The sequence below is a fragment of the Aotus nancymaae genome, unplaced genomic scaffold, assembly GCF_030222135.1.
Source record: "Aotus nancymaae isolate 86718 unplaced genomic scaffold, 86718_ANA_hifiasm-v0.15.2.pri h1tg000012l, whole genome shotgun sequence".
Taxonomy (NCBI): Eukaryota; Metazoa; Chordata; class Mammalia; order Primates; family Aotidae; genus Aotus; species Aotus nancymaae.
The window spans coordinates 48014044-48039301 of NW_026988423.1; the positions used below are offsets into that span (position 1 = coordinate 48014044).

The following is a 25258-nucleotide window of genomic DNA, read 5'->3' on the forward strand; positions in this document are numbered from 1 at the left end:
ACTGCAGCCTCGAATTTCTGGGCTCAATTGATCCTCCTGCCTCAGCCTCCCAAATACTTGGGACTACTATATACCCAAGAAAAGGCGAGAATGTGGCTTTAATGTTGGAAAAGCAGTTCATCTGGTGAAGACAGGAGAGGATTCCAGGTGAGGAACAGGTATGTGCAAAGGCCTGAAGGCATCCTGAAGAAAGGCGTGGTTGGAGAACAGCGGTAGAGCCGGAGGGCGAGTGCGATTCCAAAGGGTCAGGTCCCTAACATGATGGCCAGAGCAGGAAGGAGGCAACCCCAAACTCCCAGGGAAAAGAACCAGGGAGCCTACCGGCAGCGCCTCGCACCTCGCCCTGACCACAGCACGTGCGCCCGGCCCGCCTCGCACCCCGGCCCGGCAGAGGTCCCAGGGAACTCCCGGGGCGATCGGGAGCGACGCCTGGGGCGGGGCGCGCAGGCGCGCTGGGGCCGCGAGCCCCAAGGGGCGGGCGGGTGCGCGCGCTTCCTCGCGCACGCGCGCACGGAGGGGGCGACGGCCGCGGTGACGCTGCGGCGGCGGCGGCGGGCGGGCGGCGGCGCTTGAGGCGCGCGATCCCTGGTGTCTTGGGAGCAGTGCCCCGGCCCCCGCCGCTCCCGCTGCCGCCATGTCGGGCCGGTCGGTCCGGGCGGAGACCCGCAGCCGGGCCAAGGACGACATCAAGAAGGTGATGGCGGCCATCGAGAAAGTGCGAAAATGGTGAGGGGCCCGAGCTTAGGGGCTGGCGGGGGTCGCGGATACAGGCTTTGAGGAGCGCGGGACTGGCGACCCAGGTGGGAGCCGGCCGGCCGACGCTGGGGGGAGGGGGGCGCAGGAGAAGGCGGGAGTGGGGTGCTTCTGGCGTCGGCGTGAGGTCAGAGGGCGCGCCGGCCGCGGCCAATCAGCGGGCCGCCCGGCTCGCGGACCCGCCCACCTGCTGCGGCCGCGGGCCGCGCGCCGCCGGGTAGGGGATGCCGGCTTCCGGCCCGGGCTGGAGCTGCGGGGCCTAGGTCCAGCGCCTGGCCCAGCCGTGGTCCCACCCTCCTCTTTCCCAGGACCGCGGCCCTGCCGGCTTTTCCAATATGCCCCTTGATAACAGCGAGTAGCCCTGGAGTGGTTTCAGCCCACCAAGTTGAGCGCTCTGTGTATTCAGGAATGAAGTTGGTTGAGTTTCTGGGTCAGTCTATCTGTCAAGAGAGCAAGCGTGGTGTCATCCCGAGGGAAACCCCTCCCTTTCCCCCAGTACCTGGCTCCTGCGCCGCGAGCTTCGTAGGCATTTTCTCTTGCTGCCCCGACGGCTGTCAGGAGAGTCCTTTGCAAACTATGTACCGACCTCCCTCTAATTTCCCTGCTCCAGCTCTTGCTCATTCCCCAGTCCCTTCATCATTTGCACTGAGTGATTTTATTTTTCCCACTTCCAAGTAGCAGAGTAGTCTTTTTTTTTTTCACATTTATTTTTATGTATTTGTTTTTTAAGAGACGGGGTCTCGCTATGTTGCCCAGGCTGGAGTGCAGTGGCTAGTCACGGGCACGATCCCATTACTGATAAGAACGGGAGTTTTGACCTGCTCCGTGTCTCACCTGGGCCGGTTCACCCCTCCATAGGCAACCTAGTGGTCCCCCGCTCCCGGGAGGTCACCATATTGATGCTGAATTTAGTCCGGACACCCGTTCGGCATAGCGCACTACAGCCCAGAACTCCTGGGCTCAAGCGATCCTCCCACCTCAGCCTCCCCAGTGGCTGAGACTACAGGCACGCGCCACCACGCCGGGCCAGAGTGGTCTTTTTAAAGTGCACATCCTTTTGGATCTACTACTAATGAGAAATAAATAAATAAATAAATAAATAGAATAAAGTGCACATTCTTACTTGGGAGGCTGTGGTGGGAAGATTGCTGGAGCCCAGGATTTGGAGGCTGCAGTAAGCTATGATCGTGCCACAGCACTCCAGCCTGGGCAACAGAGTAAGACCCCATGCCTAAAATGTTCATGAAAGACGCTGATTGAGCACGTTTTGTATCCGGAACTCCAGTACATGCTATGTATCGGTGTGTATCAGAGTCATCACATTAAACTTTCACAGCTTTGGGAGGCCAAGGTGGGAGGATCGAAAGATCAGGAGATCAAGACCATCCTGGCTAACACGGTAAAACCCCGTCTCTACTAAAAATATAAAAAATTAGCTGGGCGTGGTGGTGCACGCCTGTAATACCTACTACTCAGGAGGCTGAGGCAGGAGAATTTCTTGAACCCAGGAGGTGGAGGTTGTGGTGAGCCGAGATCACGCCATTGCACTCCAGCCTGGGTAACAAGAGTGAAACTCCGCCTCAAAAAAAAAAAAAAAAATTAGCTGGGCGTGGTGGCATGTACCTGTAGTCCCAGCTACTACAGAGGCTGAGGCAGGAGAATTGCTTGAACCTGGGAGGCGGAGGTTGCAGTGAGCCAAGATCACGCCACTGCACTCCAGTCTGGGTGACGGAGGAAGACTCCATCTCAAAAATAAACTTTCACAGCCAACTTCGTCAGCCCTTTTGTCTAGCAAAGTACTACCAATAATTTAAAAACCCAGTTAAGGCCAGGTGAAGTGGCTCAGGCATGTAATCCCAGCACTCTGGGAGGCTGAGGCGGGCGGATTGCTTGAGGCCAGGAGTTCCAGACCAGCCTGGGCAACATAGTGAGACCCCTTCTCTACAAAAAATAAAAGTTCAAGTAGATGTTACCTCCCACCAGGAAGCCTTTTTTTTTTAACCCCTCCCATGTCTCACCCTTCACCCCCTTTAAGGTCATTGGGGCTGGGTGCGGTGGCTCACACCTGTCATCCCAGCACTTTGGGAGGCTGAGGTGGGCAGATCACCTGAGGTCAGAGTTCAAGACCAGCCTGGCCAACATGGAGAAACCCCATCTCTACTAAAAATACAAAATTAGCCAGGCATGGTGGCACATGCCTGTAATCCCAGCTACTTGGGAGCCTGAGGCAGGAGAATCGCTTGAACCTGGGAAGCAGAGGTTGCAGTGAGCCAAGATCACGCCAGTGCACTCCAGCCTGGGCAATAAGATTGAAACTCTGTCTCAAAAAAAAAAAAAGTCATTGGTACCCTGGACTTTATTCATGTGTTTCTCTGTCCATTTCCCCACAAAAGGGAAGTTCCTTCTCTTTTTATGTCTGAGGGTTTCATATATTATGGGTTTCAGTATAAGTATTAGTTTAAGTTATTCATGGTTTTCCTTCTCCGCCTTTAATCCTCCAAGGTTTTGGTGATACCTAAGAACAAACACACCCTTTTCTTCTCCCCATCTTTGACCCCTCGCCCCTAGCAGGCTAGGCTGAAGGGCCATCCTCTGTCACCTGGAACTCTCTACCAGCCTCCCTGTAACCTCTCTGCTTCTCCTCTTGCTCATTTCCCAATCCATTAATTTGCACTGAGTCATTTTATTTTTCTCTCTTCCAAGTAGCAGAGCGATCTTTTTTAAATGCGCAGCCTTATTTAGGAGGCTGTGGTGGTAGATCGCTAGAGGCCAGGAGTTGAGGCTGCAGTGAGCTATGATCATGCCACAGCATTCCAGCCTGGGCAACAGAATGAGACCCAATCTGTAAAAAATACGTAAAAAATACAGGTCGGGTGCGGTGGCTCATGCCTGTAATCCTAGTACTTTGAGGGGGCTGAGGCAGGGGAATCATGAGGTCAGGAGATCGAAACCATCCTGACCAACATAGTGAAACCCCGTCTCTGCTAAAATACAAAAAAATTAGCTGGGCGTGGTGGCATGCACCTGTAATCCCAGCTGCTCAGGAGGCTGAGACAGGAGAATTGTTTGAACCTGGGAGGCAGAGGTCGCAGTGAGCCAAGATCGAGCCACTGCACTCCAGCCTGGGCGACGAGCAAAACTCTGTCTCAAAAAAAAAAAATTATGTATATATATGTAATATGCATCTTATTGTAGCACCCCTAGAAAGATTTCAGTGGTCCCTTCTTGCTTTTAGGATGAATACTGAAAAAGACCCTCCTTCTTGCCCCACCTGGCTGGCTCTTTCCCAGGATGCCCACTGTCTTTGCAGTGAAGTCACTCTGTTCTTCCTCCTGCCTGGCATTCTTCCTCTCTCCTCTCCTCCCCCTTGCCGAGTTAACTCCTAGCTCAGCTCAAAAGTTGCTTCATTAGGTTGACCACTTGAGATTCCCAGTCTAGATGAAGTCCCCTTCATAGAACTTTCCACAGTTGTATTAGGTGGAGATATTTCCTATATTTGACTTTTTTTTTTTTTTTTTTGAGACTGAGTCTTGTTCTGTCACCCAGGCTGGAGTGTAGAGCTGCGATCTCCGCTCACTGCAACCTCCACTTCTGGGCTCAAGCAATTCTCCTGCCCTCAGCTTCCTGAGTAGCTGAGGTTACAAGTGTACACCACCACACCCAGCTAATTTTTGTATTTTTGTAGGTACCGGATTTCACCATGTCGGCCAGGCTGGTCTTGAACTCCTGACTTCACGTGGTCCTCCCGCCTCAGCCTCCCAAAGTGCTGGCATGACAAGTGTGAGCTACTGCCCCTGGCCTGTATTTGACTAATTAACGTACAAAAATGGCAATTTGATATGGTTAAACTTAATGATTGACTAATTTTGAAGTGAGCTATTCATGTCTTTTTCCAGATATAAGACAGGATCTGTGAGGGCAGCGACTGTGGAACTTGTCCCCTGCATTGCCAGGGCCTCACACAGCCTCTCGTATACTAACTGGTTGATTAAGTGAGGAAATGGAGTGGTCTGTTTGGGAATTAATTCTAGTTATTTTCTAAGACTTTAATTCATTTTTTCTGTTACATCACGGTCTCTTTACACTCCCAATATGTCTTCTTTTGTTGTTTCTTTGAGACCCAGTCTTGGTCTGTCGCCCAGGCTGGAGTACAGTGGCTCGATCTTGACTCACTGCAGCCTCAGCCTCTGGGGTTCAAGCGATTCTTCTGCCTCTGCCTCCTAAGTAGATGGGACTACAGGCATGCGCCACCACATCTGGCTAATTTTTGTATTTTTAGTGAGGATAGGGTTTCACTGTGTTGCCCAGTCTGGTCTCAATCTCCTGGACTCAAGTGATCCATCCACCTCAGCCTCCCGAAGTGCTTGGATTATGGGCTCGAGCCACTGTGCCCAGCCCCATTCTGGCACCGTTTGCTAAACAGCACCCACAACTGCAACAACAGTTGCTTTTTTTTTTTTTTGCTTTTTTGTGACTTCACATTTGGAATTGACTCTGAGAAGCTGGTTCAGATCTGTGATAAAACAGCTCCCTGCATTTGGCCCTTGCTCCTAATGACAGTAAGCACCTCTTAAGGCATCAGTGGTCCTTAAAATAAGCGCATTTATTCTCTGCCTGGCATGCTTAGGAAATAACCTTCTTGGAATGAAGGAGAGGCGGGGCGCGGTGCCTCACATCTGTAATCCCAGCACTTTGGGAGGCCGAGGCAAGAGAATCGCTTGAGCCCAGGCAAGACCAACCTGGGCAACATGGTGAAATGCTGTCCTTAATAAAAATACAAAAAATTAGCTAGGCATAGTGGCACACGTCTGTAGTCCCAGCTACTTGGGAGGCTGAGATGGGAGATTCGCCTGAGCCTGGGATTTTGAGGCCATAGTGAGCTGTGATCACACCACTGCACTCCAGCCTGGATGACAGAGTGAGACCTTATCTCAAAAAGAAAAAAAATACAGGTGCGGTGGCTCACGTCTGTAATCCCAGCACTTTGGGAGGCCGGGTTGGGTGGATCACCTGAGGTCAGGAGTTCGAGACCAGCCTGACCAACATGAAGAAACCCCATCTCTACTAAAAATACAAAATTAGCCGGTCATGGTGGTGCATGCCTGTAATCCTGGCTACTTGAGAGGCTGAGGCAGGAGAATCGCTTGAACCCGGGAGGCGGAGGTTGCAGTGAGCTGTGACTGTGCCATTGGACTCCAGCCTGGGAAACAAGAGTGAAACTCCATCTCAAAGAAAACAAAGAAGCCGGGCACAGTGACTCACGCCTGTAATCCCAGCACTTTGGGAGGCTGAGGTGGGCAGATCACCTGAGGTCAGAAGTTCAAGACCAGCCTGACCAATATGGTGAAACCCCGTATTTAAAAAAAAGAAAAATAAAAGAAAACTAGAGTCTCCTTTATTCTCTGTTCTCCACACATTTATTTGCAGACCTGGAAGCACATCGAAGGTACTCTGTGAGCAAGCTGAGAACAATGGCATTTGAATCTGCTGTAGATAGTTTGGGGTCCTTAGTGATTTAGAGAGTGACCTTGGGCAAGACTTTTATATTTTTTATCCCTTTGCTTATTTTGTGAGTGTAGTGGACTGATAAACTCTGCCATTTTTACCCCTTTGGAACACAGCAAGAGACAAAAGGATTTCTACAAAGCTTTGAACTTCAAAGTTGAAATTGAAAAATTTCTTCAGACTAATTTTCTCTTTCTTTATGCAGTCTTAGTAACTCAGAAAGGGAACGGGTCCTAACATTTCACACCCACCAAGCCCTACCCCCAGCAGCAGGTGTCTGTCTCTCCTGGGATTGTTTTTCCCTTGGAGGGACCCTTAAACGGAGACAGGAGGCCTGGTGTGGTGACTGATGCCTGTAAACCACGGATTTTGGGAGGCCAAGGTGGGTAGATTGCTTGAGGCCAAGAGTTCAAGACCAGCATGGGCAACAAAGAGAGACCCCATCTCTACAAAAAATAAAAAATTGGCTGGGTGTGGTGGCGTGCACCTCTAGTCCCAGCTACTCGAGAGGCTGAGGTGGAAGGATTACTCGAGCCCAGGAGGTCGAGGCTGCAGTGAATTACGATTGTGCCACTGCAGTCCAGCTAGGGAGGCAGAATGAGATCCTATCTCAAAAAAACAAACAAAAATAGTAATGTAATTGAACTCGTACATTTGGTAAAGAGAAAAGCACACAGAGTAACTCATGTGCAAGTAAAAAGGAATATGGTGCTGTGTGTGTGTGCTACCTTCCAGCCTATGTCCCACATCTTTTTATTTTTTGAGACAGACACTCTGTTGCCCAGGCTGGAGTGCAGTGGCACGATCTCAATTCACTGCAACCTCTGCCTCCTGGCTCAAGGAATCCTCCCACTTTAGCCTCCTGAATAGCTGGGATTACAGGCACACATCACCACGCCCAGCTACTTTTCACCATGTTGGCCAGGCTGGTCTCAAACTCCTGGACTCAAGCGATCCACCTGCTTGGGTCTCCCGAAGTGCTGGGATTACAGGTGTGAGCCACTGCACCTGGCCTGTATTTTTTTTAGAGATGGTTTGCTAAATTGCCCAGGCTGTTTTCAAACTCCTAAGCTTGAGTGATCCTCCTGCCTCAGCCTCCCAAAGTGCTGGGATTACAGGTGTGAGCTACCATACCCCACCAAGAGGAAGTTCAGAAGGATTCCACATTGAAGGAATGATCTGCTGAGAAGTAGAAAAGCACAAATGATAAACCGAAAACCATTGCTTTATTGATTCTAAGAAGTGTCTTTCTTTTAGGGAAAAAAAGTGGGTGACTGTGGGTGACACGTCCCTGAGGATATTTAAGTGGGTTCCTGTGACAGACAGCAAGGAGGTAAGTGTGGAAGAAAATTACAACATCAAAAAGGTACCGTTTTCTTTATTTCTTTATTTGATTGCCTCTTCATTAAAGGAATTTATTTCCCTAGAATTGAGCAGAAAATACTTCAAGGCCCTCCTGTTACTGGTCCATGCAAGGCCTCTCTTTATTATTTTCCTTCTTTATTCCTTTCCCTTAACCCAAGCCTCTTTTCCAGGGCTTGACAAACTACAGCCCTGGCGTATTCCTTGTGTTTGTCACTGTAGTTCTATTAGAATATAACTGGTCAGGTGCAATGGCTCACGCCTGTGATCTCAGCACTTTGGGAAGCCGAGGCTGGCAGATCACTTGAGGTCAGGAGCTCAAGAGCAGCCTGGCCAAAATAGTGAAACCCTGTCTCTATTAAAAATACAAAAAATTAGCTGGGCATGGTGGCACGTGCCTGTAATCCCAGCTACTTGGGAGGCTGAGGCAGGAAGAATCATTTGAACCTGGGAGGCAGAGGTTGCAGTGAGCCGAGATTGTGCCACTGCACACCAGCCTGGGTGACAGTATAAGACTCCATCTCAGAACAAAAGAACATAACTCATAACTATACACACTGATTTTCTTATTGTCTGTGCTGCTTTTGAATTATAATAGCAGATTGAGTGGTTGCCATAAGGCCCATAAAACCTAAAATAATTATGATCTGGCCCTTTAAGAAAAAGTTTGCTGATATCTGCTCTTATGCAATTAGCCCCCTCACTGTAGTGTTTGTATCATACGTATATATATATATATCTTTCTGTCTGATTCTGATGTAGGCCTTTGTATTTGGGTACCTGCATTTTTTTTTTATCTCACTCTAGTCACCCAGGCTGGAGTGCAGTGGTGCAATCTCAGCTCACTGCAACCTCAGCCTCCGGGGTTCAAGCAATTCTCCTGCCTCAGCCTCCTGAGTAGCTAGGATTACAGGCACATACCACCACGCTCGGCTAATTTTTGTGTTTTTAATAGAGACAGGGTTTCACCACTGTGGTCAGGGTGGTCTTGAACTCCTGACCTCATGATCCACCCGCCTCAGCCTCCCAAAGTGCTGGGATTACAGGCGTGAGCCACTGTACCCAGCCAATACCTGCATATTCTTTTTTTTTTTTTTTTTTTTTTTTTTGAGATGGAATTTTGCTCTTGTTACCCAGGCTGGAGTGCAATGGCGCGATTTCGGCTCACCACAACCTCCGCCTCCTGGGTTCAGGCAATTCTCCTGTCTCAGCCTCCTGAGTAGCTGGGGTTACAGGCACGCACCACCATGCCCAGCTAATTTTTTGTATTTTTAGTAGAGACGGGGTTTCATCATGTTGACCAGGATGGTCTCGATCTCTTGACCTCGTGATCCACCCGCCTCGGCCTCCCAAAGTGCTGGGATTACAGGCGTGAGCCACCGTGCCCAGCCACCTGCATATTCTTTAAAAATACATAGCATTGTTTCATATGTGTATTTTGTTTTTAAGCAAAACTTACATATGTACAGCATTGTGCCAGAACCCCCTTTCTATTCTCTTTGATTCAACCTTGGTTTTTTTCTTTGGGTTTTTTTTTTTTCTTTTTCTTTTTTTGAGACAGGCTCTCACTCTGTCGCCTAGGCTGGAGTGCAGTGTCACAATCTCAGCTCACTGCAACCTCTGCCTCCTGGGTTCAAGCAATTCTCCTGCCTTAGCCTCCTGAGTAGAGCTGGGATTACAGGCACCTACCACCACGCCTGGCTAATTTTTATATTTTTAATGGAGACAGGGTTTCACCATGTTGGCCAGATTGGTCTCGAACTCCAAACCTCAAGTGATCCCGCTACCTTAGCCTCCCAAAGTGCTGGGATGACAGGTGTGAACCACCTCACCTGGCCCAACATTGGTTTTGAGAACCCTCCGTGTATCTGTAAATATAAATAGAATTATTACTTTTGACTCATGCATTGCATTTTCTATTTCTTATATATTCTTATAAAGTGAGTACCTTTATCTACCAGTGTTCTGGGTGATAAATACCTAGATTGTTTCTAGCTTTTTTTTCTAATTGTTTTTTAAAATTTCAAATATAAAACAGAGAAGTATATAAAACATAAATGTACAGAGTATGAATTGTCAGAACCACTCAGTGCAAAACATAGAGCTTTGCCAAGACCCCAGCAGACCTCTCTGCAGGTCTTCCCATTGTCTTCCTCCTGCCCCTCTAGAGATAATCACTCTCCTACTTTTGCTTTTCTTACTATTTCTCTAGTCATTCGTAATGACTTTTTTATATTTTTGAGATTTTTTTCCAGAGACAAAATCTCACTCTGTCACCCAGGCTGGAGTGCAATAGTATGATCTCAGCTCACTGGAGTCTTGACCTCCCAGGCTCAAGCAATCCTCCCACCTCAGCCTTCTGAGTAGCTGTGACCACAGGCACATGCCATCATGCCTGGCTAATTTTTTTTCCTTTTTCTTTTTTTGTAAATACTGGAGCTTGCTGTATCAGCCTAAGCTGATAGGTTTCAAACTCCTGGAATCAAATGATCTTCCCAACTCGGCCTCCCAAAGTGGTGGGATTACAGGCACGAGCCACTGTGCCCAGCCTTTTTCCTTTTTTTATAGATGGGGGTGCCTTGTTGCCCAGGCTGGATTCGAACTTTTGGGCTCAAGCAATCTAGCCTCAGCCTCCCAAATAGCTGGCATTACAGGCATGTGCTGCCGCGCCAGCCTCTGAGATTTTTAGCGTTACATAAACAGCATAATGAAGTATCTGTTTTCGTGTGTCTTGTTTCTTTTGCTCAGCATTGTGTTTGCAAAATGCATACGTGTTGCCCTTCGAGCTATTCATTCCTTTTCATTGCTCCCTGTGCTGTATTTTGCTGCATATTCATCACAGGACTATAGTGTAATTTATTTTTCTGGTTCTCCTGTAGATAGACATTGAGGTAGTTCCCAGTTAGGACTAATAGGAACAATGCCTCTGTGAACATTCTTGTTCAGAATCCAGGTCAACATGTACATGAGTTTTCCTAGGGTATATCCTTGGAAGGGGAGTGGCTGGGTCTTAGGGTATGTATGTTTTGACCTATAATAGCTGATGCTAACCTATTTTCTGAAATTGTAGTTGTACCAATTTATATTCCCACCAGAAACAAGAGTTTTCATTGCTCTAAATCCTCATCAGCACCAGGTAGTGTTAGACAGGTGTAAAGATATCTCAGTGTGGCTGTAATTTAATGACTAATGTAATTACTAATGAGATTGGGCACCTATTTCGTGTTTATTAGTCTTTTGGGTTTCTTGTTTTAGGAAGTGCCTGTTGAAGTCTTTTGCCCATTTGTCTATTTGGTTAAGGTTTTTTTATTGTGACTTACAGGAATTCTCTATGTTCTGGATGTAAGTCCTTTCTTGATTACATGCTATTCATACCTTTTCTCATCTGTGGCTTGTCTTTGCACTCTCTTTAGGGTGTGTTGAATACCAGAAGTTGTTAGTTGTTTTGTTTTCTTTTGAGGGGGTGTCAGTCTGTTGCCCAGGCTGGAATGCAGTGGTGCAGTCACGGCTCACTGCAGCCTTGACCTCTAGGGCTCAAGACATTCTCCCACCTCAGCCTCCCAAGTAGCTGGGACCACAGGACCACAGGTGTGCACCGCCACACCTGGCTACTTTTTTTTTTTTTTTTTTTTGAAATGTAGTCTTGCTCTGGCTCCAGGCTGGAGTGCAGTGGCAGGATCTTGGCTCATCGCAACCTCTGCCTCACGGGTTCAAGTGATTCTCCTGCCTCAGCCTCCTGAGTAACTAGTACTACAGGTGCACACCACCATGGCTGGCTAATTTTTTTTTTTTTACACAGTTATCAGAATAAAGAATGAAGAAAATTTTTGTATTTTTAGTAGAGACAGGATTTCACCATATTGGCCAGGCTGATCTTGAACTCTTGACTTCATAATCCACCCACCTTGGCCTCCCAAGTGCTGGGATTACAGATGTGAGCCACTGAGCCTGGCCTGGCTAATTTTTTTTAGTTTTTTAGACACAGGGTCTTGGTATGTTGCCCAGGATGATCTTGAACTTTTGGGCTTAAAGAATCTTTCTGCTTTGGTCTCCCAAAATACTGAGATTACAGGTATAAGCCATTGCACCCAGCCCCAAAATTGTAATGTAAATAAAGCAACCGTTTCTTTATAATTAGTACTTTTAAGTGTCTTAAATATCTTCCTTCTTTGAAACCACAAAGATACTCTTCCACATGATTTTCTACAAGCTTATTTTTCTAGTCCCATTTAGAATACAACTGGAGTTTGTGTACCTGTGTGAAGTAGGAGCTAATTTCACCTTTTTCTATGTGGATATGTATACATTTGTCCCAGCCACTCAGGAGGTTGATGTGGGAGGGTTGCAGTGAGCTAAGTGCTCAGGTGATCCTCCTGCCTCAGCCTCTCCCTCACCTCCAGGAGCTGGGACTACAGATACACTCCACCATGCATGGCTTGATATTTCCATTTCTTGCTTTTTTTTGTTTTTGTTGTGTGTGTGTGTGCTTTTGTTTTTTTTTTTTTGAGACAGAGTTTCGTTCTTGTTGCCCGGGCTGGCGTGCAATGGCGTGATCTCAGCTCACTGCATCCTCCGCCTCCCTGGTTCAAGTGATTCTTCTGTTTCAGCCTCCCAAGTAGCTGGGACTACAGGTGCCCACCACCATGCCTAGCTAATTTTTGTTGTTGTTGTTAGAGACTGAGTTTTGCTATGTTACCCAGACTGCAGTGTAGTGGCGCAATTTTGGCTCACTGCAGCCTCTGCCTCTTGGTTCAAGCAATTCTCCTGCCTTAGCCTCCCAAGCTACTGGGATTACAGGCATGCACCACCACGCCCAGCTAATTTTGTATTTTTAGTAGACACAGGGTTTCTCCATGTTGGTCAGACTAGTCTCGAACTCCCAACCTCAGATGATCTGCCTCCTCAGCCTCCCAAAGTGTTGGTATTACAGGTGTGAGCCACTGCGCCTGGCTGATGTTTCCATTTCTAACCTTTCTGTTGATTAATTTTTTTTTTTGAGAGTTGTTTTCTTTCTTTTCCTTTTTTTTTTTTTGAGACAGAGTCTCACTGTGTTCCCCAGGCTGAAGTGCAGTGGTACAATCTCGGCTCACTGCGACCTCTGCCTCCCAGGTTCTAGTGATTTTCCTGTCTCAGCTTCCCGAGTAGCTGAACAGGCACCTGCCATCACGCCCAGCTAATTTTTGTATTTTTAACAGAGACAGGGTTTCACCATGTTGGCCAGGTTGGTCTTGAACTCCTGACCTCATGATCCACCCTCCGTGACCTCCCAAAGTGCTGGGATTACAGGCGTGAGCCATCGTGCCTGGTCGTTGATTTATAATTTGACTGGTGTGTCTTTTGATTCTGTTTTGCTCTGTTTCACATTTTTTGCTTATTGTGCATGTTAAGATTAGGTTTAGCTGTGGGTGACAGAAAACTGAAAATAGCATTGGTTTAAGAAAGTCATGTATTTTATTCCTTTTCTTAGAGGAAATCCAGGTGTGGTATGGTGGTTCAGCTCTGGCAGTCTCTAGGAATCTATGTTTCTTCTACCTTTCTGCTCCTTTTCTTTTCTTAACTTTTTAGAGAGTAATGGCTATATTCATTTTTAAAATTTTTTTATTTTTTATTTTTTTGAGACAGAGTTTCACTGTTGTTGCCCAGGCTGGAGTGCAGTGGCGTGATCTCAGCTCACCGCAACCTCACCTCCCGGGTCCAAGCGATTCTCCTGCCTCAGCCTCGTGAGTAGCTGGGATTACAGGCTTGTGCCACCACACCCAGCTAATTTTTTGTATTTTTAGTAGAGACGGGGTTTCTTCATGTTGGTCAGGCCAGTCTCAAACTCCTGACCTCAGGTGATCTGCCCACCACAGCCTCCCAAAGTGCTGGGATTACAGGCGTGAGCCACCATGTCCAGCCTCATTTTTAAATTTTTAATTGTAAAATACATACAAAATATACCATCCTAACCATTTATTAAGTGTACAGTTAAATACATTCACAATTCACATTATTGTCCAACCAGTCTCTGATTTGCTTTTTGGAAAACAAAAACTCTACATCCATTAAACAACTCCCTACAATTTTTGTGGGGTTTTTTTTTGGTTTATACATGGCAATCTGTGACTCTGCTCCTTTTTTTTTTTTTTTTTTAATATTATTTTTTAAGACAGGGTTTTAGTCTTTCACCCAGGCTGGATTGCAGTGGTGCAATCTCGATTCACTGCAACCTTCGTCCCCTGGGCTCAAGTGATCCTCCCACTTCAGCCTCCTGAGTAGCTGGGACTACAGGCACATGCCACCACATCCAGCTAATTTTTGTTGTTGTTGTTGTTTCTTTATTTTGTTTTGTTTTTTCAAGACAGAGTCTCATTCTGTTGCTCAGGCTGGAATGCAGTGATGTGATCTCAGCTCACTGCAACCTCTGCCTCCCGGATTCAAGCAGTTCTCCTGCCTTAGCCTCCAAAGTAGCTGGGGTTACAGGCATGTACCACCATGCCCATCTAATTTTTATATTTTTAGTAGAGACCGGGTTTCTTCATGTTGGCCAGGCTGGTCTCTCAACTCCTGACCTCAGGTGATCCGCCCACCTCCACCTCCCAAAGTGCTAGGATTATAGGCATGAGCCATCACGCCCAGCCTTGCCCAAATTTCATGCACCTACTTCTTTTTTTGAGGCTGGAGGCTGGAGTGCAGTGGGATGATCTTGGCTCACTGCAGCCTTTGCCTCCTGGGTTCAAGTGATTCTGCTGCCTAGCTTTCCAGGTAGCTGGGACTACAGGTACATGCTACCACACCCAGATAATGTTGGTTTTTTTTCTGGTAGAGACGGGTTTCACCATGTTGGCTAGGCTGGTCTTGAACTCCTGACCTCAAGTGACTTGCTAAGTCCCTGCCCTTTGTACACATTGCCAAAAAAAAAAAAGTGACTTGCCTGTCTCGACCTCCTAAAGTGCTGGGACTATAGGCATGAGCCACCGCACCAAGCCTCATGCACCTACTTCTTACTGTTTTCTCCTACATGTGTTTTTCTTTTTGCTAAAATACATCCTTCAAGAGATTGTCAAAGAGGGCTTTTGTGTGGAAAATGTTCTGAAAATATCTTTGTTTTACTTTCATGTTTAAAATTGATGCTTTTACATGTACATGAAATTCTAGGTTCAACATTATTTTCTTTCAGCATTCAAAGCTATTACTAAATTGTACATTCAGTGTCGATGTTGAGAAATGTGATGTTATTCTCATTCTTGAGTATTTGTAGGTGGTCCACTTGGCTTCCTGGAAACTCTAGCATTTCTTCTGTCTTTGATCTCCGTGGAATTCTCTTACAATATCCTGTAATGTTGCTTTTTATTTATTTATTTATTTATTTTGAGACTGTCTCACTCCATAGCCCATGCTGGAATACAGTGATACAATGATGGTTCACTGTAGCCTTGAACTCCTGGGCTCAAGCAATCCTTATGCCTCTGCCTCCCAAGTACCTGGGACTACAGGTACGTGCCACCACGCCTGGCTGACTTTTAAACTGTTTGTAGGGACAGGGCCTTGCTTTGTTGCCCAGGCTGGTCTTGAACTGGGCTCAAGTGGTCCTTCTGCCTTGTCCTCCCAAAGTGTTGGGATGGCAGGAGTGAGCACTACACCCAAGCACCTCCTTTATTTCTTAACTTTTCTCTCATTCATTTCATTTCCTATCTTTTCCTGGTGCATTCTGAGTTTCTCAACACAGTTTTTGCTCAATAATCTTTTCTTTAGTTGTATAGACTTCAGTTAAACTCATTCACTTAGTTTTTATTTGAACAGTTATATTTTTCATAACAAATTGCCTCAATTGCTTCTTCCTCAAAACAACTTTTTTTTTTTTTTTTTTTGAGACAGGGTCTCACTTTGTCACCCAGGCTGGAGTGCTGTGGCACAATCTCATCTTACTGCAACCTCCACCTTAGGTTGAAATGATCTCCATCTTTTTTTTTTTTTTTTTTTTTGAGACAGGGTCTCACCGTCACCCAGGCTAGAGTGCAGTGGAGAGATCTTGGCTCACTGCAACCTCTGCTTCCCAAGTTCAAGTAATTCTCCTGCCTCAGCCTCCGAGTAGCTGGGATTATAGATGCATGCCTCCACGCCCAGCTAATTTTTGTATTTTTTGGTAGAGATGAGGTTTCACGATATTTTGGCCAGGCTGATCTTGAACTCCTGACCTTGTGATCTGCCGGCCTTAGCCTCCCACACAGTGCTTAGATTACAGGTGTGAGCCACTGTACCCGGCCTGAACTGATAAATTTGAGGCTACTGAGATTTAAACTTTTGGCTTTTGAGATGCTCTCATTTGCATATGCTTGGATTTACTCTGGGCTTTTTTTTTTTTTTTTTTGAGATAGGGTCTAACTCTGTTGCCCAGGCTTGAGTGCACAATCGTAGCTCACTGCAGCATTGAACTCTCAGGCTCAAGTGGTCCTCCCATCTTAGCCTTCTCAGTAGCTGGGACAACCAGCATATGCCACCGTATGTGGCTAATTTTTTATTTTTTTTTTATTTTGTTTTGTTTTGTTTTGTTTTTGAGATGGAGTTTCGCTCTTGTTACCCAGGCTGGAGTGCAATGGCGCGATCTCGGCTCACCGCAACCTCCGCCTCCCGGGTTCAGGCAATTCTCCTGCCTCAGCCTCCTGAGTAGCTGGGATTGCAGACATGTGCCACCATGCCCAGCTAATTTTTTGTATTTTTAGTAGAGACAGGGTTTCACCATGTTGACCAGGATGGTCTCGATCTCTTGACCTCGTGATCCACCTGCCTCGGCCTCCCAAAGTGCTGGGATTACAGGCGTGAGCCACTGCGCCTGGCAATCTTTTATTTTTTGTAGAGATGGGGTCTTACTATGTTACCCAGGCTGGTCTCAAACTCCTGGGCTCAAGTGATCCTCCCGCCTTGGCCTCCCCAGGTGCTAGGATTACAGGTGTGAGCCACTATGCCTGGCCCTTGGGTTTCTTGTTGCAAGCTGGCGGTTACCTGCCCACTGTTCCACTGTGATTGCCCTGCACTTATAACCTACATCCTTCTTGAAAAAAATGTTATAAGTAAAGATAGACATGGGGTGATCATTTGATCATTTTGGTTTTTGGTATTTTTTTGTTGTTGGAGAGGGGGCAGTTTTTGTTTTTGTTTTTGTTTTTGAGACGGAGTCTCGCTCTTTTGCCCAGGCTGTTATGAAGTGGCGTGATCTCAGCTCACTGCAACCTCCACCCGCTGGGATCAAGCAATTCTCCTGCCTCAGCCTTTAGAGTAGCTGGGATTACAGGCTCACACCACCACACCTGGCTAATTTTTGTATTTTTATTTATTTATTTATTTATTTATTTATTTATTTAGAGATGGCGCCTCTGTCGCCCAGAATGGAGTACAGTAGTGCCATCTTGGTTCCCTGCAACCTCCACCTCCCGGGTTCAAGCAGTTCTCCTGCTTCAGCCTCCCAAGTAGCTGGGATTATAGGCATGTGCCATCATACCTGGATGATTTTTATATTTTTGGTAGAGATGGGATTTCACCATGTTGGCCAGGTTGGTCTTGAACTACTGACTTCAGGTGATGCATCTGCCTCGGCCTCCCAAAGTTCTGGGATTACAGGCGTGAGCCACCGCGCCTGGCTGGGGTGATCATTTTGAATGAATGAGGATGACAGATCAGGAATAGAGCTAACCCGGGCCCATTTGTCTCGTCGTTGTCTGCATTACATGTAGTTCCTTCTTCTCTGACTGTTTTCCCCACTCTGCTGCTGAAACAGGAATCTTTCTCAAATGAGTGTTTTGTATTTCTTGCCTATTTGTATAGAGAAGGGTTGCCTGAAACAGTTTGATCGGAGCAGAAGAGGGATACTATGGGATGTTCTAGTCAAGGTGTATGTATCTGCCTGCTGCTTATGATTCATGATATTCTTGCTGGAAGGGTTCATTTTCCTGAGTCTTGAGGAGAAATGCCTTGTCCAGGATTCTGTTCTTCCTTGAGTCCTTGGATTCTCACGCTGCTATCATTGTTCCTGTTCAGTCCTAATCCAGACCTCTGTGGTCTGCACATAGCACCCTCCTCCCTCTCTGTGAGTCTCCTGCTTGGCTCTGTCATATTCCTCTTTTTTTTCCTTTTCTAGAAAGAAAAGTCAAAATCGAACAGTTCAGCAGCCCGAGAACCTAATGGCTTTCCCTCTGATGTCTCAGCCAATTCCTCTCTCCTTCTTGAATTTCAGGGTGAGTTGCATCTCTGTATCTTCCTTGCAAGAGAACAAAAACTTGGATGAATGCGTTAATAAGAAGAATTGGCCAGGTGCGGTGACTCACACCTGTAATCCCAGCAGTGGGAAGTCCAAGACAGGCAGATCACCTGAGGTCAGGAGTTTGAGACCAGCCTGGCCAACATGGTGAAACCCAGTCTCTACTAAAAATACAAAAAATTAGCCAAGCATGGTGGCACGCGCCTGTAATCCCATCTACTCGGGGAGCTGAGACAGGAGAATCACTTGAACCCGGGAGGCGGAGGTTGAGGTGAGCCAAGATCTGCGCCACTGCACTCCAGCCTGGGTGACTGAGACTGTCTCAAAAACAAAAATTCTGTGTTTCATTTCAGTGCCTGCTGTTTTGCTGGTATTTTGCTAGGCACTTGACCTAATCTTTTCATTTAAACTTCACAATAACCCTGCAAGATAGGTAATGGTATCCTCATTTTCCAGTTAAGGAAACTGAGGCTCAGAGAGTTTAAGTTATGTGTCTGAAGTTACTTAACTTGTAAGTGACAGACTCCATGTCAGGTCCTGGTTGTCCAAATCAGAAGCTTTTTCTTAGACTGTACTTTTATTTTTTGTAGAGACAGAGTCTGGCTGTGTTGGCCAGGCTGGTCTTGAACTCCTGGTCTCAAGCAGTCCTCTGGCCTTGGCCTCCCAAGGTACAGGAATGAGCCACTGCACCCGGCCTAGACTGTATGTTTAATGATAGTGGCTTAGAGTAGGCTACCCAGAGGTGAAGCTTCTGCCTCTCCACTGTTATGACAGGTTCTGCCTGCTAAGCCAGTCCCCCATTGTCGGCACCGTAGTCATAATACTATCTTTTACACCTACCTGCTAGGTACTGTCTATGAAGCACTTTTACTTTACTTTCTCATTTTTATCCATATATCAACCCGTGATATAAACCAGGCAGTTATTATCCCTATTTAAGGAAGCTGGTGCGCAGGGAGGAACAGTGTTTGCCTAAGCTCAAAAATGACAGTTTTGTTAGTTTTGTAACAAAATGCTACTTCCATTTTAGTGTGGGTATTAATGGTCTTTGTAGGAGTAAATACTAGAGTAAGTTTATGACTTCTCTTCAAAACCAGATTGGAGCTAACCCTGCATTTCATTATCCCTTCCCCACCTCTTTCCCAGGCCCCACCAAGGTCAGCCATGTGCTATTGGAAAGGACACCAATGTGTGTGTGTTCAGTAATCAGAAAGCTCTGGGAGACACATGAGGCTCCATTTCCTCAGTCTGGCCACCATCTCCTCCTTTTCATTTAGTAAACACTTAATGAACTCCTACTGTATGCAGGTACTTTGCATTGCACTGGGGAGTCAAGGACAAGGGAGCCACAGAGCCTGTCCACACAGCGGCTCATGGGAGGATGCACGTGTGCACAATGATAAACGCAGGTGTGCACAGGCTATAATGGGAGCACCAGAGAGGACGGTCATTTCCATCCATGCAAGCCAGGAGTCCACCAAGGAAGTGATGTGGGAGCTGTGTTGGGAGATCTGGGCTTTCCAGGACAAGAGAAAGCAGCCTAGCCAAGGAACAGCTGGGCAGAAGCACCCATACATGACGAAGCTTTTGGGTTAGGGTCCAGCCTGCCTGGAGCCGAGGATGCTTATGGGAGAAGAGCAGGCAGTGAGGCCAGAGATCAGAAAGGACTCTATGTTGCAATAAGGTTATATCGTGCCTGTCCTAAGAAATACTGCGTATGACATTTCTCTCTTAGGCAGCAGGGGAGCATTGAAGGGTTTAGAAAGGTCCCTCTGGCAGCGGTGTGCATTTCTTTTTTTTTTTTTTTGAGATGGAGTTTCACTCTTGTTACCCAGGCTGGAGTGCAATGGCGCGATCTCGGCTCACCGCAACCTCCGCCTCCTGGGCTCAGGCAATTCTCCTGCCTCAGCCTCCTGGGTAGCTGGGATTACAGGCACGCGCCACCATGCCCAGCTAATTTTTTGTATTTTTAGTAGAGACGGGGTTTCACCATGTTGACCAGGATGGTCTCGATCTCTTGACCTCGTGATCCACCCGCCTCGGCCTCCCAAAGTGCTAGGATTACAGGCTTGAGCCACCACGCCCGGCCAGCGGTGTGCATTTCAGTTTAAGGGACCCGAGACTGGAGGCAGGCCAGTCAGTTAGGTGGCTGTGGCAGGCCAGGCTGAAGATGATGAGGATTGAACTAAAGCAGTAGGAGAGGAAGGAATGAACGCAAGTGATACCAGAGCAGGAGCGGGAGACAGTTTGTTGACCAGCTGCTGGAGGTGAGGCAGAGGAAGGCATTGTTGACTCTTAATTTGTTTTTTGGTTTTTTTTTTTTTTTTTTTGAGACAGAGTCTCATTCTTTGCCCAGGGTGGAGTGCAGTGGCATGATCTCGACTCACTACAACCTCCACCTGCCAGGTTCAAGTGATTCTCCTGCCTCAGCCCACGTAGTAGCTGGGATTACAGGCACACACCACTATGCCCAGCTAATTTTTGTATTTTAAGTAAAGATGAGTTTTCACAATGTTGGCCAGGCTGTTCTCAAACTCCTGACCTCAGGTGATCCACCTGCCTCAGCCTCCCAAAGTGCTGTGAGCCACCGCGCCCGGCCTTTTTTTTTGTTTGTTTTTGAGAAGGAGTTTCGCTCTCGTTACCCAGGCTAGAGTGTAATGATGCGATCTTTGCTCACCGCAACCTCCACCTCCCGGGTTCAAGCAATTCTCCTGCCTCAGCCTCAGTAGCTGGGAGCTGGGATTACAGGTATGTGCCACCACGCCCATCTAATTTTTGTATTAGTAGAGACAGGGGTTTCTCCATATTGGTCAGGCTGGTCTTGAACTCCCAACCTCAGGTGATCCACCTGCCTCAGCCTCCCAAAGTGTTAGGATTACAGGTGTGAGCCACTGCACTGGCCTGGTGACTCTTAAGTGTTGAACTTAGGTGGTGACTTTAAGCCTTCAGGCAGAACTCCCAGGTGTCAATCCATCAGTCCTTGGAGCAGTCAGGCAGCTGAAGCCTGAGCTCACCACCTTCAGATACCACCAGGGTGGTATCTTCAGATGCCCCAGGGTGCCTGACAAATGTCATTTTCTACACATCTTGTGATGTGAGAAGGATTGGGAAGTACTGAGCAGAGACAAAGCTACACCCCTCCTTTCCGTAAGTTGCAATTGGTGGATAATAAAGAAGGGTTTAATAAGCATCGCCTGACCTTCATGAAGTGTAATCTTGCAGAAACGTAGAGATTCTGGCTGCCAGTGTAGCCTGGGCACAACGATTATTATACTCACTTGTATCCTTGGCTGCCTGAAGTGATGCCAGGTCCATGGCTCTGTCCAGAGTTCCTCTTGAGGAAAATGGCCACTCTCAGCTGCTGCCTTTGTTCTGTTTGGTTTTCAGATGAAAACAGCAACCAGAGTTCCGTGTCTGACGTCTACCAGCTCAAGGTGGACAGCAGCACCAACTCAAGCCCCAGCCCCCAGCAGAGTGAGTCCCTGAGCCCAGCACACACGTCTGACTTCCGCACGGATGACTCCCAGCCCCCAACCCTGGGTCAGGAGATCCTGGAGGGTGAGTCGCGATTGGCCCCGGATGAGTGTCGGAGCAGGGCTTTGCTTCCTGCTCTTGCTGCTTCTCATCTTCAGAGTAAAAGGTTCGAGAGAATGCCTTAGAGCCAGGCGGCATCAAGCCATTTCTCAGCAGCTTGGGATATTTTGAGGAATGATTCTATTTTACCCTTTCACAGAGTGAAGGGAGAAAACAAGCATTAGAGTTGAGCACCAGGCTCTGTGAAAGGAACTTGAGTATCTGATGCCTGGTGTAGTTCTCATAAAAGTCTGCGAGGTGGCAGCTGTTGTCTTCTTTTACAGATGAGGGTAAATGGAGGTTCAAGGCTTAGAAAGGTTAAATCAGGCAGGCGTGGTGGCTCACACTTGTAATCCAGCACTTTGGGAGTCCAAGGTGGGTGGGTCACTTGAAGCCAAGAGTTCGAGACCAGCCTGGCCAGCATGGCAAAACCCTATCTCTACTAAAAATATAAAAAATTTAGCCAGGCATGGTGGCGTATGCCTGTAATCCCAGCTACTGTGGAGGCTAAGGCAGAAGAATCGCTTGAACATGAGAGACAGAGGTTGCAGTGAGCTGAGATCAGACCAGTGCACTCCAACTTGGGCAACAGAGTGAGACTCTGTCTCAAAAAAAAACGTTAAATTGCTTATCTAAGATCACATAGCTAGTCTAGAAACTGTTGGAATGAATGTCACTTTATTTATTTATTTTTTTAACTTTTTTTCTTTTTTTTAAAAGATGGGGTTTCACCATGATGGCCAGGCTGGTCTTGAACTCCTGACCTCAGGTGATCCACCCACCTCGGCCTCCCAAAGTGCTAGGAGTACAGGCGTGAGCCACTGTGCCCGGCCCTGGAATGAATGTCACTTTAAGTCCTTCTAACTTTAATTCATGCTGTCTGCATTATATCCTGCTAAATTTTTTTCCCTTTTCTTTTTTTTTTAAATTTTTTAATTTTAATTTTTATTTATTATTATTATTTTTTTAAAGACGGGGTTTCACCATGTTGGTCAGGCTGGTCTTGAACTCTCGACCTCAGGTGATCCACCCACCTTGGCCTCCAAAGTGCTTGGATTACAGGCGTGAGCCACTATGCCCGGCCTCCTTTTTTTTTTTTTTTAAGACATAAGGTCGAGGCCGGGTGCGGTGGCTCACGCCTGTAATCCTAGCACTTTGGGAGGCTGAGGTGGGTGGATCACCTGAGGTCAGTAGTTCAAGACCACCCTGGCCATCATGGAGAAACCCCATCTTTAAAAAAAAAAAAAGACGTAAGGTCTTACTCCGTTGCCCAGGCTAGAATGCAGTGGCTGAATCCTAGCCCACTGCAGTCTTGCACTTTTGGGGTCAAGTGATCCTCCTGCCTCAGACTCATAGGCCTGTGCCACCATGCCTGGGTATCTTTTAATTTTTTGTAGAAATGGAGTCTCACTCTGTTGCCCAGGCTGGTCTTGAACTCCTGGGCTCAAGTGATCCTCCCACCTCAGCCTCCAGAGTAGCTGGAGCTACTCTGGCATGAGCAAACATGCCTGACCCAGGTTTCTTGTTATAATATGGATAAGTAGATGTGTCTTAGGCCCTTGTTGGCCTCTCCTGTGCTGTGACCTTTTAACAGCCGACTATAAAATGGAAATTGTTTCTCCATGGGAAGTGCCAACTGTAGTTAATATTGATTGTGTTCTTGCTATTCAGCACGCGCTGTTCTTAGCTCCTGTGTTTATTACTTCATCAAGTCGTCACAGCAACTCTCGGGAAACTGGGAGATTGAGTTAGAGTCTTGATGTTTGGGCTGGAGGATGACAAGATGAGCTGCTTTGTTGGTTCCAGATGTCTCCAGCCCAGCAGAGATGGCCCTCTGCAGTCTAGCCATATTTTGCCCTTCCACCATTCACGGCTGTGGCCTGGTCCAGCTGGGCCCTGAGTGAATGTTCGCTTCCCAGGCCAGTGTTCTCTCCTCCCCACCAAGCCCCCTCCACACCGCTCTAAGGAAGCTCCCCCAGGTCCAGGCCTTAGGGGGGCTCTGCCCTCAGGCTGACCCTGCTGCCTTTTCAGAGCCCTCCCTGCCCTCCTCGGAAGTTGCTGATGAACCTCCCACCCTCACCAAGGAAGAACCAGTTCCACTAGAGACACAGGTAAGCAGTCACTCGGGGCTTTCCAGTTTTTTGGTTTTTTTTTTTTTTAAGATGGGATTTCACCTTGTTGGTCAGGCTGGTCTTGAACTCCTGACCTCAGGTGATCCGCCCGCCTTGGCCTCCAAAGTGCTTGGATTACAGGTGTGAGCCACCACGCCCGGCCGAGTTTTTTGGTTTTTTTGTTTGTTTGTTTGAGACAGGGTCTCCCTGTTGCCCAGGCTGCAGTGCAGGGGCACAATCTCGGCTCACTGCAACCTCCGCCTCCCGGCTTCAAGTGATTCTCCTGCCTCAGCCTCCCGAATAGCTGGAATTACAGGTGCCTGCAACCACACCCGGCTAATTTTTGTATTTTTAGTAGAGATGGGGTTTCACCATGTTGGCCAGGCTGGTCTCCTGAGCTCAAGTGATCTGTCTGCCTCAGCCTCTCAAAGTGCTGGGATTACAGGCATGAGCCACTGTGCCCAGCCAGGCTTCCCAGTTCCTAAGACAAAAAACAGGAAAGACTGTGGATGTGGGATTGGATCTGCAGCACTGGAAACTGGAGTCCTAGGATTGTAGGCAGGGGAGGAAGTTGGATCATTTGTGAGACGAGCAGGATGGGCATCCTATTATAATTCAGATGGGTGGTAAGGCTCTGGTTGGGAGGGGTGGCCCTGTCATTATTCCATGCTCTGCCTGCTCCTAGGTCGCCGAAGAGGAGGAAGACTCAGGTGCCCCACCCCTGAAGCGCTTCTGTGTGGACCAACCCACAGTGCCGCAGACGGCGTCAGAGAGCTAGCACCGTCCCAACCCTCCGCCTCCTGGCCCTGCCTCTATTTATTGCATTCTGGTTCTGGCTGCGCTGTGTTGCTGGGGGAAGGGCAAGCACTGGGATCGAGAGCCTGCACACATGAGCCTTCTGGGCTGGAAAGCTGGCATAGGGCTTGGGGCTGTCGCATCATCTTCCCGTCCCTCGCACCTGTGTCTACTTGCTCCCGAGAAGAGGAGCGCTCATGTCTTTTTTGCACCCCAGGTTGGCTGGAGCATTGGCCACCCCAAGATTCATCTGTCACCTCCAGGCAGCAGTCTCTGCTCCAGAACCTCTGGACCGAGCTGCTGGCAGCTTCCTCGAGAAGAGAGATGTGGAAGGCGCTCTCCAGAAGAGAGAGTGCCTAGGGTTACTTGAACTTGAATGAAGACTGTGGACTCCTGGACTTTCCCCTAGGGCTGTGGGCCCTGTAGGCTGCTGCTGGAGGAGGACTGTGTAGAGACGTGCAGGGAAGGGAAGGGCTTTTCTCCACGCGAGGGCAGAGTCTGTCTTGATTCTTGCTGTCCTGGCGATTCCGCCCATGCCTGAGGTGGTCCTGCCTCTCATGGGCACCCTAGCTGCTGACAGCCCTTTGTGCCCACCGTCCCCGTCCCCTGCCCTCAGCACACACGTCCGCACACATGCAGCTTTCTTTGTTCTCACCTGTACTGTCATTCCAGCATCCCTGCCTCCTGCCACAAACTGCCCCAGCAAGAATTTGAGGTTCTGACAACAGTACCCATCCCCCACAGTACTCCTTCAGCTCGGTTTCTAGAAAGCTCCCTTTTCTTTGAAATCTGCATGTTGAATTGAACTTTGTGATTTTATTTTTTGTTTCAAAAAAGTTTAAGAAAATGGAAATGGGCAACAGTGAGTGAAGACATATTTTAGCACTGAATAGAATATTTTTAAAATTAAACTATTTGAAATATG

At 47.7% G+C, this 25258-nt stretch overlaps 1 protein-coding gene across 2 annotated transcripts; it reads left to right on the plus strand.

The window, feature by feature from the left end:
- The first annotated feature begins 519 nt into the window (after positions 1-519).
- BCL7B (BAF chromatin remodeling complex subunit BCL7B) lies at positions 520-25258 on the plus strand. 2 transcript variants are annotated; one of them, XM_064375669.1, is made up of 6 exons: positions 520-726; positions 7516-7591; positions 17735-17831; positions 21242-21412; positions 23459-23538; positions 24224-25258. In XM_064375669.1, the coding sequence occupies exons 1-6, from the start codon at positions 635-637 to the stop codon at positions 24314-24316; spliced, it is 609 nt and encodes a 202-aa protein (XP_064231739.1). In that variant the 5' UTR covers positions 520-634; the 3' UTR covers positions 24317-25258. The 2 variants fall into 2 exon arrangements, with proteins under 2 accessions (XP_064231739.1, XP_064231738.1); XM_064375668.1 differs by lacking the exon at positions 23459-23538 and having other exon boundaries at positions 635-726.